The sequence below is a fragment of the Mytilus edulis genome, chromosome 10, assembly GCF_963676685.1.
Source record: "Mytilus edulis chromosome 10, xbMytEdul2.2, whole genome shotgun sequence".
Classification (NCBI taxonomy): domain Eukaryota; kingdom Metazoa; phylum Mollusca; class Bivalvia; order Mytilida; family Mytilidae; genus Mytilus; species Mytilus edulis.
The window spans coordinates 64,561,480-64,579,035 of NC_092353.1; the positions used below are offsets into that span (position 1 = coordinate 64,561,480).

The 17,556-nt window shown below is 33.3% G+C and overlaps 1 protein-coding gene across 4 annotated transcripts in view; it reads right to left on the reverse strand.

Annotated features, from left to right (window-relative positions):
* Positions 1-17,556, reverse strand: part of LOC139492244 (DNA polymerase zeta catalytic subunit-like) — an 86,565-nt gene that overhangs the window by 38,785 nt on the left and 30,224 nt on the right. For all 4 annotated transcript variants that reach the window (XM_071280436.1, XM_071280437.1, XM_071280438.1 and 1 more), the window contains 4 exons: positions 15,856-16,123; positions 14,909-15,033; positions 7,800-14,013; positions 713-752 (listed from right to left, as the gene is read on the reverse strand). In XM_071280436.1, coding sequence (XP_071136537.1) covers positions 713-752; positions 7,800-14,013; positions 14,909-15,033; positions 15,856-16,123 — 6,647 coding nt within the window. The remainder of the gene's footprint in view (positions 1-712; positions 753-7,799; positions 14,014-14,908; positions 15,034-15,855; positions 16,124-17,556) is intronic.

Consider the following 17,556-nt stretch of genomic DNA (forward strand, 5'->3'; position numbering starts at 1 on the left):
ACTACTAAACATTTAGGACAATAACCCCAAAATCAATCCATACATACTATTTGTGGTATTGAAAATTTTGGTACAATTATACTCAACATATTGTCTGGAAATCATATGTCTTCAGATGACAACAGCAAATATGACAAACCATTATTAGGCCAAAAACTTTTGCAGTCATTAAAAAAATGTCCCATAAATAATTTCTGATTATACTTTTTGGCTTAGAATAAGCAAAGTGCTTGAAAGCACATAAGGGTAAAGATTGCTTTAATTTATCAGTTGGAAGTAAAATTAATTATTGCACTTTTAATAAAGCATTGGTTGCAGTTGATGCTGCTAAAATTCTCGACAATGGGAGACAACTCCAATTTTTAAAGATGACTGTAACAATGACATCATTTATATGTTGAGAACAAATATTAGAATCCTGCACCTTGACAAAGTTATGTTATTTTCATGACAGGGGTAACTTTTTGTGACTAAAATATCTGTCTGAGCATATATTGTATTGATAAATTTCTGGAAATGTTCATGGATATATAGGATGTATAGAATGTAAGGATCAATGCACTTTATTTTGTGTATCGAAAAGGTAGTGATAAGCCTTGGAAGATTTTAATATCAAGTCAGTAACATAGAATTTTGATTGCATTTCATGCAATCTTTACCCAAAATGATCAATTACTCTAAATATCCCTATTAGGCATTGATTATTGCTTACCTGAGTTGACTCAATGTTTAGTTTTCTCCCTCCTAGTTCTCTGGAAAAAAGATTTGAATATTAAAATGTTACTCAATTTGTTCAACTTTTAATATCATTGTTAAATAAGAATATTAAAATGTATGCAATAGTATCTCAATTGTTTATAAACAACTGAAATGTTTAGATCTTTCATTAAAAGTATGTTATTTTCAATGCACTCTAAAGGCCACAACAATTCAATTTCTTGTTTGAGGGACCTGCTGCCACATATTTTTTCCAAAGCAGAAAACAAACATTTTTTAATATTCCCGGGCCTCCCACATCCAACAAAGAAGTCATGTTTATTTCCTGTACCTTTTTTTTTTACATCAGTGGACTTCCCTCTTACTTACATTACCCTGTAAAATCATGCCGATTTTCGTTGTTGGAATAAAATACACAAAACTTCTGAAGGAAAAGTGTTACTGAATATTATTTGCCAGTAAAACAAAACTACCCAAACCTGCTATATGTCTATGCATCTGTCCTGATCCAGTTGTTCAGTAGTTGTTGTTTGAAAACAAACAAATTATTTTATATCTCTACTTGTGTGACGTTTACATTCTGATGTCAAGCTTGGGTCTCTACACTAGTGTTGATGTGAACTTTGCACAGGACTTCAAAATATTTCAATCCTCTATGGGTTGATTTAAAATACATATATATATAAGTATGCAATGCATGTGGTTGTTAAATTTGATAGATGCTTTTTTCTGCTTCTTTGTGAAATATTTGCTGTACCCCTATTGACAATTTTACCTATTATATATGTTTTGTTCTCCCGTCATTGTAAATATAATGGAAATTGATGGGACTGTCATACAAGTGAGAGGTTTAGCGCTACAAAAGTTGAAAACCAGGTTCAATCCACCATTTTCTACATTTGAAATGCCTGTTCCAAGTCAAGAATATAACAGTTGTTATCCATTCGTTTGATGTGTTTATCATTTGATTTTGCCATTTGATTAGGGACTTTCTGTTTTGAATTTTTCTCTAGGTTTTTGTGAATTTACTTTTTTTTGGTGTGGTTCATAGATATTTCTCCATTCGTATAAAGGTGTCAGACCACCAATTACTCCCTCCAATTTAGAACGTATCTAAAAGTAGCCCTACTCTGACACAAAATAGTGCTTATGATGTCCTTGTTTACTTACAACTAACCAACAAATTTGCAGAAATCAAACTTTTGGTGAAAGAGAAATGTATTTAGGCCATTTTGAGCCAAAATTTACTTGTCTATTAGTTTGCATTAAAAATTGAGGATTAATGGGCTCCATAGTATACTAATTGAAGATTTCCAGAAACCAGGGGTTATTTTTGGAGTACCTCTGTCAAAGGTCAGTTTTTTCTTGGAAGGCTTTAAAGGTATATTGAAAATTGGCATGTAGAAAGCTTATACATGTACAATTCAGAATATACCTGGTTTCTATGAAGTTATACTTAAGGCCGTAGTTTTTTTATTTTTAGTTTTACGAACCCTCCTACCCTAATTTTTGCCAAATAGGAAAAAAAATAAAATTAAAAATGTTGATTTTTATTTTTTTTTCTCCTCCGACCCAGATGAAAGAATCTAAATTTATGCTCTTGGTGATTTAGTAAGTTGTTGCACATTGATTTTCAATTCAAACCTTGTCAAGAAAAAAAAAATAGTTGTTACACTAGTAGAAAATCTCCTGGTGAAATAAAAAAAAAAAAATTTGATATTGACAGTTGGTATTAAAAAAAAAATCAGCAGCAGCAGTTTTTTTTTTTTTCGTCCTCCTACCCATTGGTTTTGTCAAAAAATTTCGTAAAACTAAAAATATAATAACTATGGCCTAAGATAAAAATATTTAGAAAACTGTGAAAATTGCAAAGTTTGGTTGCACAGGTAGGGATTTTTAATTGGTGTTCAGACAACTATAGATTAGATTGTTGGTTTTCCTATTTGAATTGTTTTATATTAGTAATTTTGGGGTCATTTACAGCTTGCTGTTTGGTCTGGGCCAAAGCCCCGTGTTGAAGGCCGTACTATGACCTGTAATTGTATTAACTTTAAATACATTGTTAGGTTGGGAACAACCCTCCAAATGAATATTCTCTTCAGCCAAGAGATCATTTTACTATTGTAGAAAAAAAAGAAAGAAAAAAAACTTAGAATTTTAAATTTAAAAGGGGGGAAAATTCATCATATTTAACCCAGTAGTTTGAGAGGAGAAGATTCTTTAAAAGTTTAAAACAATGACAGACAATGACAACGGATGACTACGACGGATGCCAAGTGATGGCATAATCTCGCATGGGGCACTTTGGGCCTTAGAAGGCTGAAAAAGAGATTAAAGTAACAATCTGGGAATACTCACTGCTACTGACAGCTATTCCAAAATTAATAAAAACTAATAAATCAACTATAGACACATAGATATTATTTCCTGTCCCCATACAATTCCCAAAAAGACAATCTGAAGGACAGCAAAATTGCTTATTAATTCTAAGTCTCTGGAACGTGATCTTTTCGGCAGGACCTTAAACTGAGATAGTCTGATAGTAATGCAACTTTATACAAAATATAGTTGATCTGTCAAAAGTAATTCTTTTCAGAATGACTGAAGTCAAAAACTTAACATTGAAAGTTGCTTATTATCTCTTAGTCATGTGGTAGGGTCAAAGACCGCAAAATATTCATCAAACTGCAATATGCACTGATAGCAATGTAACTATAGATGCTAGCTAACAGAAGGACATGTAAAACAGTTACCCTATAAACAAATAACATGTTTGACCCCACCACATTCTGTATGTGTTTTCCAAGAAAAAGCAGTGTTTGTTCCTGTTTTATATTGCTGTTGGTATATACTATATATTTTTTTTATTGGTTTACCATTATATAATATAGCTGTTTTTCTCATTTGAATCGTTATAATATTGTCATAGAATTGTAATGCTATACACTATGAAAACTTATGGTCCTGCATAATGTTGATACATGTACTATATTATGGCCTTGCTCAGGGTCTTGCATGTTTATTGGCACTGTTAATGACATATTTACACTATAGAACCAATGGATTTATATTGATTGGTACTTTGGTCTGGGAGAACATGATTTGTTTATTAGTTGTAATAAGCTTAGCAATAGATGTCAGAAGGTTAACAAGCATCTGAGAATAGCATGGCAATACAGTCCCCTACCGATTAAAAATTCATTGTACTTGAACAAATAATTTACTGGATCTTTAACTTGTCATGGTGTAAACTATATAACAAATATCAAGTCAATATCTTCAAGCATGATGAAACAAGAGTGCACATGCTGAAATGTCGCCTTCTTTACGAAACATGGATATTATGTTGATAGTCCTGAATATAAAGCTTTCACATAAACTTACCATGATCAATAAAAATGAGCTAAAGGTCATACAAACCAAATGTGATATTATATGTGTACACCTTTCAATCTGATGATTCAATAAACTAAATATAGTTGACCTATTGCTTATAATTTCTAAGAAACAGAACATTGACCAATAAACCATGCAAATAAGGTTGAGGTCAGATGAACCATGCCAGGCAGACATTTACAGCTTACAATCCTTCCATACAAAAAACATAGTTAACCTATTGCTAAAAGTATTAGAACTAGAGGCTCTAAAGAGCCTGTGTCGCTCACCTTGGTCTATGTGCATATCATAAACGAAGGACACAGATGAATTCATGACAAAATTGTGTTTTAGTGAGATGGTGATGTGTTTGTAGATCTTACTTTACTGAACATTCTTGCTACTTACAGTTATCTCCATCTATAATGAACTTGTGCCAGTAGCAAAATTTATGAAAATTGTTAAAAATTGACTGTAAAGGACAATAACTCCTTAAGGGGTCAATTGACCATTTTGATCATGTTGACTTATTTGTAGGTCTTACTATGCTTTACATTATTGCTGTTTAAGGTTTATCTCTATCTATAATAATATTCAAGATCATAAACAAAAGCTACAAAATTTTGTTAAAATTACCAATTCAGGGACATAAACCCAACAACCGGTTGCCTGATTGGTCTGATAATTTTAGGGCAGATAGACCTTGACCTAACAAACAAATTTATCCCATCAGATTTGCTCTATATGATTTGGTTTCTGAGATATGAGCCAACAAGAGGCTGTCACAACGACAGCAAACCGGATTTATTAACATTAATTTGTGTCCCGGCAATAAGTGATGAACAGTGAAAGTGAAAATCATCAATATCAAATTTGACCTCCATTTTGTCATATTATCAACATATTAAACTTTGAAAAGCTTGGGTTAAATAGTTCATGAGTAAATGCAACAGCATGAATGGAAACGCCATTTTCGATCTTTCAAGGACCATAACTCCTGAACGGTAAAAGTCAAAATCAACATTATTGAACTTGACCTCCATTTTGTCATCAGTAACAACATATTTAAATTTGAAAAGCTTTGGTTGAACAGTTCATGAGTAAATGCACGGACACGATTGGAAACACCATTTTTCAATCTCTCAAGAACCACAACTCCTGAACGGTAAAAGTGAAAATCGTCATTATTGAACTTGACCTCCATTTTGTCATCAGTAACAACATATTAAAATTTGAAAAGCTTTGGTTGAACAATTCATGAGTAAATGCATGGACACGACTGGAAACGCCATTTTTCAATCTCTCAAGAACCATAACTCCTGAACGGTAAAAGTGAAAATCGTCATTATTGAACTTGACCTCCATTTTGTCATCAGTAACAACATATTAAAATTTGAAAAGCTTTGGTTGAACAGTTCATGAGTAAATGCATGGACACGACTGGAAACGCCATTTTTCAATCTCTCAAAGAACCATAACTCCTGAACGGTAAAAGTGAAAATCGTCATTATTAAACTTGACCTCCATTTTGTCATCAGTAACAACATATTAAAATTTGGGAAGCTTTGGTTGAACAGTTCATGTGTAAATGCACGGACATGACTGGAAACACAATTTTTCAATCTTTCAAGAACCATAACTCCTGAACGGTAAAAGTGAAAAAATCGTCATTATTAAACTTGACCTTCATTTTGTTGTCAGTAACATCATATTAAAATTTTAAAATCTTTGATTGAACGGTTCATGAGTAAATGCACGGACAACATTTGATTGCCGCCCGCTGTACACAAAAATCCGGTTAAAAACTGCATTTTACCCTATGTACTATTTTTAGCCATGTTGGCCATCTTGGTTGGTTGGTTGGCCATGTCACCAGACACATTTTTTTAACTAGATACCTTAATGATGATTGTGGCCAAGTTTGGTTAAATTTGGCCTAGTAGTTTCAGAGAAGATTTTTGTAAAAGTTAACCACGATGGTTGATGACAGACGACAATGGACAACAGACAACGAACGATGGACGCCAAGTGATAAGAAAAGCTCACTTGGCCCTTAAAAAGACCAAAACTCAAAAACAGACTTGAGAACTTTGACCACTGAACATGAAAATGAGGTTAAGGTCAAATGACACATGACAATTGGACATGTACATCACCTTACAATCATTCTATAGACCAAACATAGAAGATGTATTGCATACAGTAACAGAAGAACAGAACACAAAAACTTAACTATAGCCACTAAACTGATGAAAATGAGGTCAAGGTCAGATGACACCTGCCAGTTGGACATTTACATCTAACAATGCTTCCATACACAATATATACCAGACCTATTGCTTAAGAGTATCAGCTAAGATATAGACTTGACCACCAAAACTTAACCTTGTTCACTGATCCATGAAATGAGGTTGAGGTCAAGTGAAAACTGTCTGACGGGCATGATGACCTTGCTATGCACATACCAAATATAATTATCCTACTACTCATAATAAGAAAGAAATTAACATTACAAACAAGAATGTGTCCTAAGTACACGGATGCCCCACTCGCACTATCATTTTTCATGTTTAATGGACCGTAAAATTGGGTAAAAAATCTAATTTGGCATTAAAATTAGAAAGATCATACCATAGGGAATATGTGTACTAAGTTTCAAGTTGTTTGGACTTAAACTTCATCAAAAACTACCATGACCAAAGACTTTAACCTGAAACTTCCACTTTCATTTTCTATGTTCATTAGACCGTGAAATTGGGGTCAAAAGTCTAATTTGGCTTTAAAATTAGAAAGATCATATCATAATCAACAAGTGTACTAAGTTTCAAGTTGATTGGACTTCAACTTCATCAAAAACTACCTTGACCAAAAACTTTAACCTGAAGCAGGACGGACTGACGAACAGAGCCACAGACCAGAAAACATAATGCCCCTCTACTATCGTAGGTGGGGCATAAAAATCTTTTTTTCAAGTAGTCACTGAACCATGAAAATGAAGTCAAGGACAATTGTCGTGTGACAGACTGAAACTTCATTATATAAGGCATCTATATACAAAGTATGAAGCATCCACGTCTTCCACTTCTAAAATATAAAGTTTTTTAGAAGTTAGCTCACGCCGCCATGGTAGTAGCCCCCATAGGCTGCTAGATCACTATCCCTAAGTCTCAGCTTCAACAAAAACCTCACTATAACCACATAGTGAACCATGAAAATGAGGTCAAGGTCAGGTGACATCTACCATTTGGATAAGTACACCTTACAATCCTTCCATACACCAAATATACTAGACTTATTGCTTATAATATCTGAGATATGGACTTGACCACCAAAACTTAATCTTGTTCAAGTGAAAACTTTCTGACAGGGACGAGGACCTTGCAAGATATGCACATCCCAAATAAAGTTATCATATTACACATTATAAGAGAAAAATTAACATTACAAAAAAATCTTAACTTTTTTTTTTCAAGTACCGGTAGTCACTGAACCATAAAAATGAGGTCAAGGACAATGTACATATGGCTAACAGAAACTTTGTCACATAAGGCATCTATATACAAAGTATGAAGTATCCAGTGACCAACAATGTAAACGTAAAAAGTTAACAGATTTATGTTGATTGTTTATTCTTAAAAATGATTGCAATAGCTCACACGGTCTATTCTGTCAATATAAGCTAATAATCTATATTAACATTGACTTACTTCGGTTTTTCTGGAATATCATCAGGATTACTACAAAATGCGTTTTGGTTGTTTGCCTGATTCAAGTTCAGTTTTAAGGCTGTATCAGTCACATATTTTTTAGATGGAGGTAATAACTTAGATGTAAAAACTTTGTAATCACTTGTACGAATCAAGTTATGTTGAACAAGCTCACAAACATCATCCTTAGCTGGCAGGGATTCAGTTCCCTTCAAATATACTGGATTAATATTGACTTTATCATTTGTTACAAGTTTTGACATAGAAATCTCCATAGTTTTAACTCCAACCTGAGTTTCACAAGACTTTAATAACTGCTCATTAGTAATCTTGTCTGCTGTTATGCTGAGAGTTGGCTCACTAAGGCTGTCAAGGTCACTATATTTTGAATAACAAGATGAAACTTCTGTTGGATTTATGTGTGATTTCTCTGTATGATTTTTTTCATTTCTACATGAACCATATTTTGGATATTGTGAGATAGTTTTCGGCTCTAAATCTGGTGTTGAATTTTCCTGTTCCGTTTCAATATTTTGCTTTTCCTTCTTGTACTTTTCAATTTCGTATTCTGACAAACGATTGAGCTTCACCACAGCTTTCTTACAACAGTCAGTTTTTGAAAAATGTTGGTCATCACAATTTGAAAATCCATCAGTGTTACAACTTCGGTTCAACAATCTCTCTGAATTGTCAATATCACACATATAACCTAGTTTTGATGTTTCCATTTCCAAGTTAGAAAATTCCTTTTTATTAAAATATTCAGAACTTGATAAACTTTGAAGATTATGAGATAATCCTTCAGGAGAAAATGGTTGAGGAGGCAAACTATCTAAACTGTCAGTTTCTGGGGAGGAATAGAGAGCCATTTTTGAAAGGACATCTTCGAACTCGGAATCAGTTTCTGCAAGATCAACTTCATTTGATGATTTTGACTCTGTTAAATTAGCCAATGTGGCTTCATGAAGGAGTGATAGTCCCAATATTGATTTTTGTATTTTACTATTTTTACTTGCATGTTTCACCTGTTTTTTTCTTTTTGCCCTCTTACCCAGAAAGGCAACTTGAAGCTTACGGTTCATACTAAGTGAAGATTTCCTCTTGCATGTTGGGTAAGGTTTTCCAATGCAATCAATTGTTAAACCTTGGTGATAACCACACGACCTCTTCTGTTCAGAGCTCTGTACACCATTTTCTTTTTCAAGGGAAAAAAAGTCAAAATGATGGAGAGAGTCATCATTTGACGATTCTGAAGAAACATTGGATAATTCCTGACTTTTTACCGTTTTCTTCCATTTTGCAGGTCCATATGTAACAGTTAAATTTTCAAGTAGTTTTCGTTTTTTATAACCATTTCCATGTTTTGTGAAAGGATTCAAACATTTCAAGGAATTCTGGTCAAGACATTTTTCTGATGCAACAAATTCTTTATTTTCTACAAAACCTGCTATTATACTTTTATCAGTTTTTGTGTTTGCACTGCCACTAGTTATTCCTGTATTTGCATCATAATGATTAAAATCTTTATTTGCTTTCTCAAAATCGCCTTTAAAATTAAGAATTTCACCATCAATATTTTGTTGACTAATTGGACTACAGCCTGCCACTGGTGTCCTTGGCTTACTAATATTGGGTGTCAATAAGTGATCTGATGCATCAGTCAAACTTTCATCTTTCAAGATTATACATGTATCACCTATTTCAGAATCAGTGACAGCAGTAGGACTTGTCAGCATTTTATTCATGCTGCGTTTGCTGCATAACATTGAATTCTTCTTATCGTCATGACAACAATTGTTTAAAGCTACATTTGTTGCTATACAACCTTTACTTGAATCAATTTTCTTTTTTTCAGAGTTTTCATTTGTAATTAAAAGGCTATGAGTTGGAAACATCATATTTGCACTTAAATTCCCTGAGATATAATTCACAGAAGCCAAACAATTACTATTTTTTGAAAATTTCTTTACTGAGTTCTCACATAATTGACTATCATTTCTTGAGAGATTTGTTTCCAGCAAGCTTGAATCACATTTTCCTGATGAAAGGTTTTGACCAACAGGACTACAGTTATTGTACAACATCAGCTTATCTAATCCTGAACGATCAACAAGCTCCTTTTCTTCAAAATTTAAAATTACTTGATGACTCTGGTTTAGGGAAGTATCTTTTATTTCATCATGTGACACATTTTTATTATAATTTCCATTGTTTTTGAAACTATGTGACATGAGATATTGCATTGATTGTTGATCATTTTCTTTCCAATGATCAGAAGAACCTGTACCAGTGTGAGGTAGATTTATGGTATTTTCTTCCTCATTTTCTTTACTAATGGTTGTTATCAAAGCATTTTCAATAATTGACGTCAGTGTTACTTTTTGAATACTATGGCAATGCTTGGAGGATGCAGCTAAAGTCTCTGCAGGAGGAGCAATCATTGGTTCACGATAAACATTTGTCATATTAGCCAAAGATTTATGTTTCTTTGAAATCAAGTTTTCTTTTTTATTGGAAACATTTATCTCATTCACAAATTTAACATCCTGAGTTTTTATATCATAAGGTGATTTCAATCTATAATTTTGAACACATTTTTGGTAGAAACCACTTCTATGTTTTTGGTTGTTTTCAGCTATTTTTAACAGCTCTTCCAATGAGGCTTTTAAAGTAATACCAGATTGATCAATGTCTGTTTGTGACAGTTTTTTAACTTTAACAATTCCTCTGCCGATTTTCAACAGACTGTATCTTCGTGCATCCATAGGGTGCATTCTTACAACACTGATGTCATGCTTCAGTGGCTTCTCATCTTTAAACTTAAGTTTTTTGTAAAAAGGTGTTGGAAGATGAAATACAAATGAGTAAGCCCGATTGGGTGTAAGTGGTTTCTTGGATTTCACACCAAATTGCGGTTTCATTTGCTGAATTGAATTTGTTCTTGTCCCCTGTTGTACCTTTTTCTCAAATGTGAAACTATGTGACCTCTTAATAGCTGCTTTTTGTTTTTTGACATTTTTACTAGATTCTGACCATGTGTGGTTTAAATCCAATGGATGTTGATTTTGTTCATGTAAATACATCTTATTTTGCTCTTTTAATGTATTTGTAGAGTTAAAATTGTCATAATGTAAAGATCCACTATATGATAAACTCCTTCCTAGTCCAACATGATTAGGTGGCTTACTCCCAAACTGGCTAGGTGATTTATGAACACAAAATTGATTAGTTGACTTGCTACCATCATACCGACCAGACAATTTAGGATGACTAAAGTCACTTGATGATTCAGTATCATTATTGTGAGCTGGTGATTTTTGCCAGGAGTAACTGGAAGATTCACTGGTATTACATACACTATTTGTGTCAGAAACAGAAAAGGGATCAAAATTATTCGAATCCTGACTGTGTACAGGACTTTTATATTGATATCCAAAGCTTGATCCTTGATTAACATTCTTCACAAGAGTCTCTAGACTGGATAAAGTATTTTTTCTGTCACTTCCTTTAGATTTACTTGTTTTAACAGAGCTTTCACAATTTGTTTGTGGTTGAGAGAATGCTCTTTGAGAAGATGATGATTGTGATGAATGGAGAAACAGATCAGTACTTTCATTTGTAGACTGTACATAAACTTCTGTAGAATTGTCTGCCAAACTTTGATTGGAAGAGGTTTCCATATTAGTATCATCATTTCCATACAATAATAACCTTTCTAAAGTAGATGGCTCGTGTTTAGAGGGAAAAATTTTACAACTTATACCTTCATTTTTCATTGAAGTTGATTTTTTTATATTTTCATGCATACTAGGCATAATTGTAGATGCTGAAGGAATTCTTTGTAGTTTTTGTCTTATATTGGTTGACCTTGATAACTCCTTTGCCTTTGGATTTTGTTGCATAGGTTGCATCCCTGAATGTGTATGTATGTAGCCAATGTTATGTGGCCCTTTGTGAGTTTGGTGAATGACTGACATATCCTGTTTTTTCTTCAAATCTTCTGTAATAGATCTTTGTAAAGAACTATTGATTGACTGATCTTTGCTTTCAACTGGATGAAAAGATGAAGTTTGATTAAATTCAGTCAAATTTTTCAGCTGCTGCCTGTTTTGCTCAACATGTGAATGATTATGTATTCTTTTATATTTACTGGGTTCGCAAACAAATGCTTTGCTATTACTGGGTAAACATAAATGTTGATTGGATGACTGTCCTGTATATTGATGGCACTTTGGAATCAATTTAGTATATGGCTTTGACTTATAATTCGTAGTGTTTTCAGACAGCTGTGAATTTTGGAAACAAATATCATCTTCTGAATTATCTTGTTTTGAAAGATATTCATCTTCTGTCAATAACTGGTGAAAACTCTTTTCCTGAAAATGATAACCATTACTCCCACTATGCTGGTCTGTCAAGTTTGATGATGACACATTGCGCCCACTATGCTGGTGTGTCAAGCTTGACGATGACACATTATGCCCACTATGCTGGTGTGTCAAGTTTGATGATGACACATTACGCCCACTATGCCGGTGTGTCAAGTTTGACGATGACACATTACTCCCACTATGCTGGTGTGTCAAGTTCGACGATGACACATTACGCCCAGTATGCTGGTGTGTCAAGCTTGACGATGACACATTACTCCCACTATGCTGGTGTGTCAAGTTTGACGATGACACATTACTCCCACTATGCTGGGGTTTCAAGCTTGACGATGACACATTACTCCCACTATGCTGGTGTGTCAAGCTTGACGATGACACATTACTCCCACTATGCTGGTGTGTCAAGTTTGATGATGACACATTACTCCTACTATGCTGGTGTGTCAAGCTTGACAATGACACATTCCCAACAGATGTCTGTTTGATCTTTCTATGAGAATATTCATGGAAATTGTCAACTGAATTCCTATGACTTTGCATGTAAAAATGATCATTTGAGGACATTGGCAATGTATACTGTATGTTGTGTACATTGTGTAGTTCATTCATTGGAGAAGTTTGCAAATTACAAAATGCATTTGTTGGAGAAAACTGTTGATCAGACTGATTATTTTGATTGTTACAATTTGTCAAATGTTCTTTGGTGATTTGAGATGACACAATAGATCCAGACTGAGCGTGTTGATATGACTGAGGTAACAATAAAGTTTGCAGATTCGCTGGTGAAAACAGATTATTTTCCGAAGACTTTTGCATATGCTGTTGCTCTTGTGGAATTTTATATGATGGTGTATGAGGCATTTGGTGATTTGAACTTGAAGAGATAATCCTGTTTTGGTTTCGTTTATAGTGAGATCCTGGCAAAGTTTTCTGAGAACCAGAATTCACCTGGTAATCAGTCTGTAATGAGTTATTCACAACTGGCTGAGAACCAGAATTCACCTGGTAACCAGTCTGTAATAATTTATTTACAACTGGCTGAGAAACAGATCGCACATTTGATGTAGCAGGAAATTGCCTGTATGATGAGTGCCCTTTAATACTGTCATACTGATTAACATTTGACATGTGAAAATGTGATTGAGGCATTAAATCATTCAAGGATGGCATATTTCTATGATAATTATTATCAGATTGTAGCATCTGATCTTGAACTGATCCTATTTCCTTGCTTCCTTGTAAACCATCCTGAGAATAATGATGCACAGTAAAGTTATCTTTTTCTGGCGAAGGAGTCATCCTCAAAGGTAACTGAGCATTGATGGACTTGAAGCTTCCTTGATTGTCTTCATTAAAGGGTGATTTGATACCCGGACTACTTGTTGACATTATGTTCTGACTACTATGTATTGGTGATTGTTTACATCCATGGTTACTATCATGTGTTGATGTGTCCAATATTTTGCTATGATTGCCGTTGTTACCAAGTCTGCTATGGGATGAATTAATTTGGTTAATTGAATGCAAATTAGCATTGCCTTTATGAATGTCATTTCCAGTTTGATGAGATGAAACTAAGTTACCAAAATTATCAAAGCCGTGTCCTAAGTTGACAGAGTTATCTTCCTTATATCTTTTCCTATAAGAAACTTTAGCTGGAATGGTTTCGTTTTGAGACTGTGATGATAGTTGGTCTGCATTTTCGTTTTGACTATTTGATCCAAGAGATGGTGTGTACGAATTGTTTTCAATATTTCTTGATAGAAGCATCTGGTTAGAAACAAATGGTTTCTGATGATTTTTCTCAGTTTCAGTTTCTTTTCCTGAAATAAATAAAACCCATTCAATCATAATTACATCAACATTTACCCAAATGTATTAATAGAGGTTCCAAAAAACCTGTTTTACACATATTGCATGTTTGTCTCAATAAAATTTATCAACAAGAAAAATAGCTTTGACTCAAAGAGTTTCATTTACAACAGTTAAAGTGGTAATAAACCTTGTGTTTAAATTTCATAGATTTCTATCTACTTATACTAGAGTTATTGTCCAGAAACCAACTGTCTTCGGACGACGATGATACCAATATATGACTAAAACTAGATGTGTCAAAGCGACACGAATGGCCCCGTCTCAAAAAGTTGAAAAATCTGCAATTTCAATAACCCATGTGGACACAAACATGATGGTCGTCTCACATATCAAAAATCATCTTGAAATCTGGAGGGGTATAGAAAAAAAGTCTGTATAACTGTGATTTTCAACAATTTTCAAAGTTGTAAACCCTTAATTTAGGCAAAAATTAGCGGAGCAAAATGAAACTTTAACTTGATCTGTAACTCATCTTGGTTACCTCACATGCCAAAAATCATCCCAATATCTGAAAGAGTTTAGAAAAAGTCCTTATAACTGTGATTTTCATCAATTTATCAAAGTCAATGCAAAGCCTGTAGTTTCGGCAAAAATTAGCGGAGCGGAACCAAACTTAAACTAACTCAAATACCAAAATTCAGCCCAATATCTGAAGGCGTTTAGAAAAAAACTCTGTATAATGGTTTGTTGCGGAATGAAAGAATGAAAGAATTACGGAATTACGGAATTTCGGACAAGGGTGAAACTATATTGCACCGACAACTTCGTTGCAGGGCCATAAAAAAATTGTGAAAGATATATGCTCATATTTATATGTGAGTATTTGTGTTTCAGACAATTTACCTAGTTCATCCCCCACTCCATCAAATTGTGGAATATCATCATCTGTTTCATCTTCATCATCTTTTTGTAAGAACTGTGACATATTCCAAGTGTCATCTAAACCTTCTAGATTAAAGTCAACAGATCTGAAAATATAAATGAACACTAATGAGATATTTTATAACTCTTTTAATGATAAACTGTGTTACTGATAAAACAGCAGAGGGTTAACCCTGTAGAGTTCTTGCAAATTTGGACACAATACTGTCTGTATTTGGCTTGTGATCATATTTTTTTTACATAACATAGGTTTCTGAGATAAAATAAATGTGGTCAAAGATCTTAAAATTTTGAAATGTGACATTTGCTTTATTACCTAGAATGGTCTGATATCCGTAATCTAATGACATGGTTAGATTCAGCATATAAAAAAATTAAAAAAATTCTAATTGAAATCAAGCAAAGTTAAATTTTGAACACTTCAAACCTTAATATGGACTAATTTGAAAACAGGGCCCAAATTTTTTTTATGTTCATGGTAGGTGTAATCTGACCTTGACTTAATTTTCATGGTTCAGAGGTTAAGTTAAGTCTGTTTTTCTAATACTGTTTGTAATATAGGTCAACTATATTTGGTGTATTGAAATATTTTACAATGTACATGTTAGTTTGGTAGGTTTTATTTGTCCTTTTCACAGTTCATTGCTCAATGATTAGCTTTAGTGTTTTGGTCTGTTTTTTCTTAAAATAGAACATTAAAATCAATGGACAATAAAGCAGACTAGACATTTCAGTATGTGCCCTCTTGTTTTTCTTGGCTACATCACAGAATATACTACATGATATGTAATGCATTCTCTTTCACCTGATAAAAATCCATATTCCAACTGTATCATTGGAGCATCAAAAAATTAAATCAGATTGATCAAAATAAAATTTAATAAAATAGCAATAACAATGGTTCTCACCTTGATTCAGGTATTATTATCTCTTCTTGTTGGTTACTTATGTCTTCATTTTTATTCATATCATCAAAAAGCACTTGTGTCATCTCTAAAGTTTCCTCGTCCTGTTGTTTATCATCTTCATCGTTAATAGGTTGAGATTTATCCAAAAGAATGCTATCTCTTTCCTCTAGTGCAGTTATTTGTTGTGCAATTTCCTGTGATGAAGAACTGCAGTTTTCATCAGCTAATGAAGCTAAAATATCTGCTAAAGACTTGTCTTGACTGTTTGCTGTAAACAAAAACTTTATATTTAACTAATTGAAGTGACTGAAGTAGACAATGTGCTTAAAAAATGTCAACCAGGTGCTCCGCAGGGCGCAGCTTTATACGACCACAGAGGTCGAACCCTGAACAGTTGGGGCAAGTATGGACAAAACATTCAAGCGTGATACAGCTCTGAATTTGGATTGTGATCAAATTTTTGACATTACATGGTTTTTTTTTTACACAAAACAAATGTCAAGATTTTACAAATCAATTAAAGATTTCTTCTTCAAACTTTTTAAAATCTAAAATTAAATAGTTGACACAGCATAGGTTTCTGATACAGAATGAATGTGGTCTAATGAACTTAAAAGTTTTTTTTTGCCTTTGAGCAATTCACTATGCTGTTGAATATTAATCCTCTCAAAAAAATGTTTGAAGAAATTTTCTTTTTATTTATGAAATCTGAAATGAGAAAAATTTAAACCCCCCCCCCCCCCCCCCCTTTTTCACATCCCCGTTTCCCTTTTTCCAAAACTGATATCAATTCAAATTTCTAATGGAGTTTGCAACAATAACTACTCTTTTAAATACATCATAAAATATTAAAATGTAAAATAAAGTGCTTGTTATCACTGAATGGTAAAGATTGGTTGGTAGTAAAAGTGAATATACATTGTTTATTGTATAAAACAATAAAAAAAACTTCATCAGCAACATTTTATATTGGCAATTTTCCAATGAAGTTATTTACACAAAGTTATTGGCAAATAAAAAATAGAAAATGACATTATAGTCATGTCTGGCAAATTTCCAACATATATATTATCAACTACTATTCTATACAAAGAAAGATAACTCCAATTGAAAATTAATTGCTATTGCACAATATTGTGCAATTAGATATTTCTTGCTATTGTGCAATACTGTGCAATTGAAAATTTCTTGCTATTGCACAATACTTGATATGGAATCCTGATTTGGACCAACTTGAAAACTGGGCCCATAATCAAAAATCAAAGTACATATTTAGATAAAGCATATCAAATAAGCCCAAGAATTTAATTTTTGTTAAAATCAAACTTAGTTTAATTTTGGACCCTTTGGACCTTAATGTAGACCAATTTGAAAACGGGACCAAAAATTAAAAATCTACATACATAGTTAGATTCGGCATATCAAAGAACCCCAATTATTCAATTTTTGATGAAATCACACAAAGTTCAATTTTGGACCCTTTGGGCCCCTTATTCCTAAACTGTTACGACCAAAACTCCCAAAATCAAACCCAACCTTCCTTTTATGGTCATAAACCTTGTGTTTAAATTTCATAGATTTCTATTTACTTATACTAAAGTTATGGTGCAAAAACCAAGAATAATGCTTATTTGGGCCCCTTTTTGGCCCCTAATTCATAAACTGTTGTGACCTCAACTCCAAAAATCAATTCCAATCTTC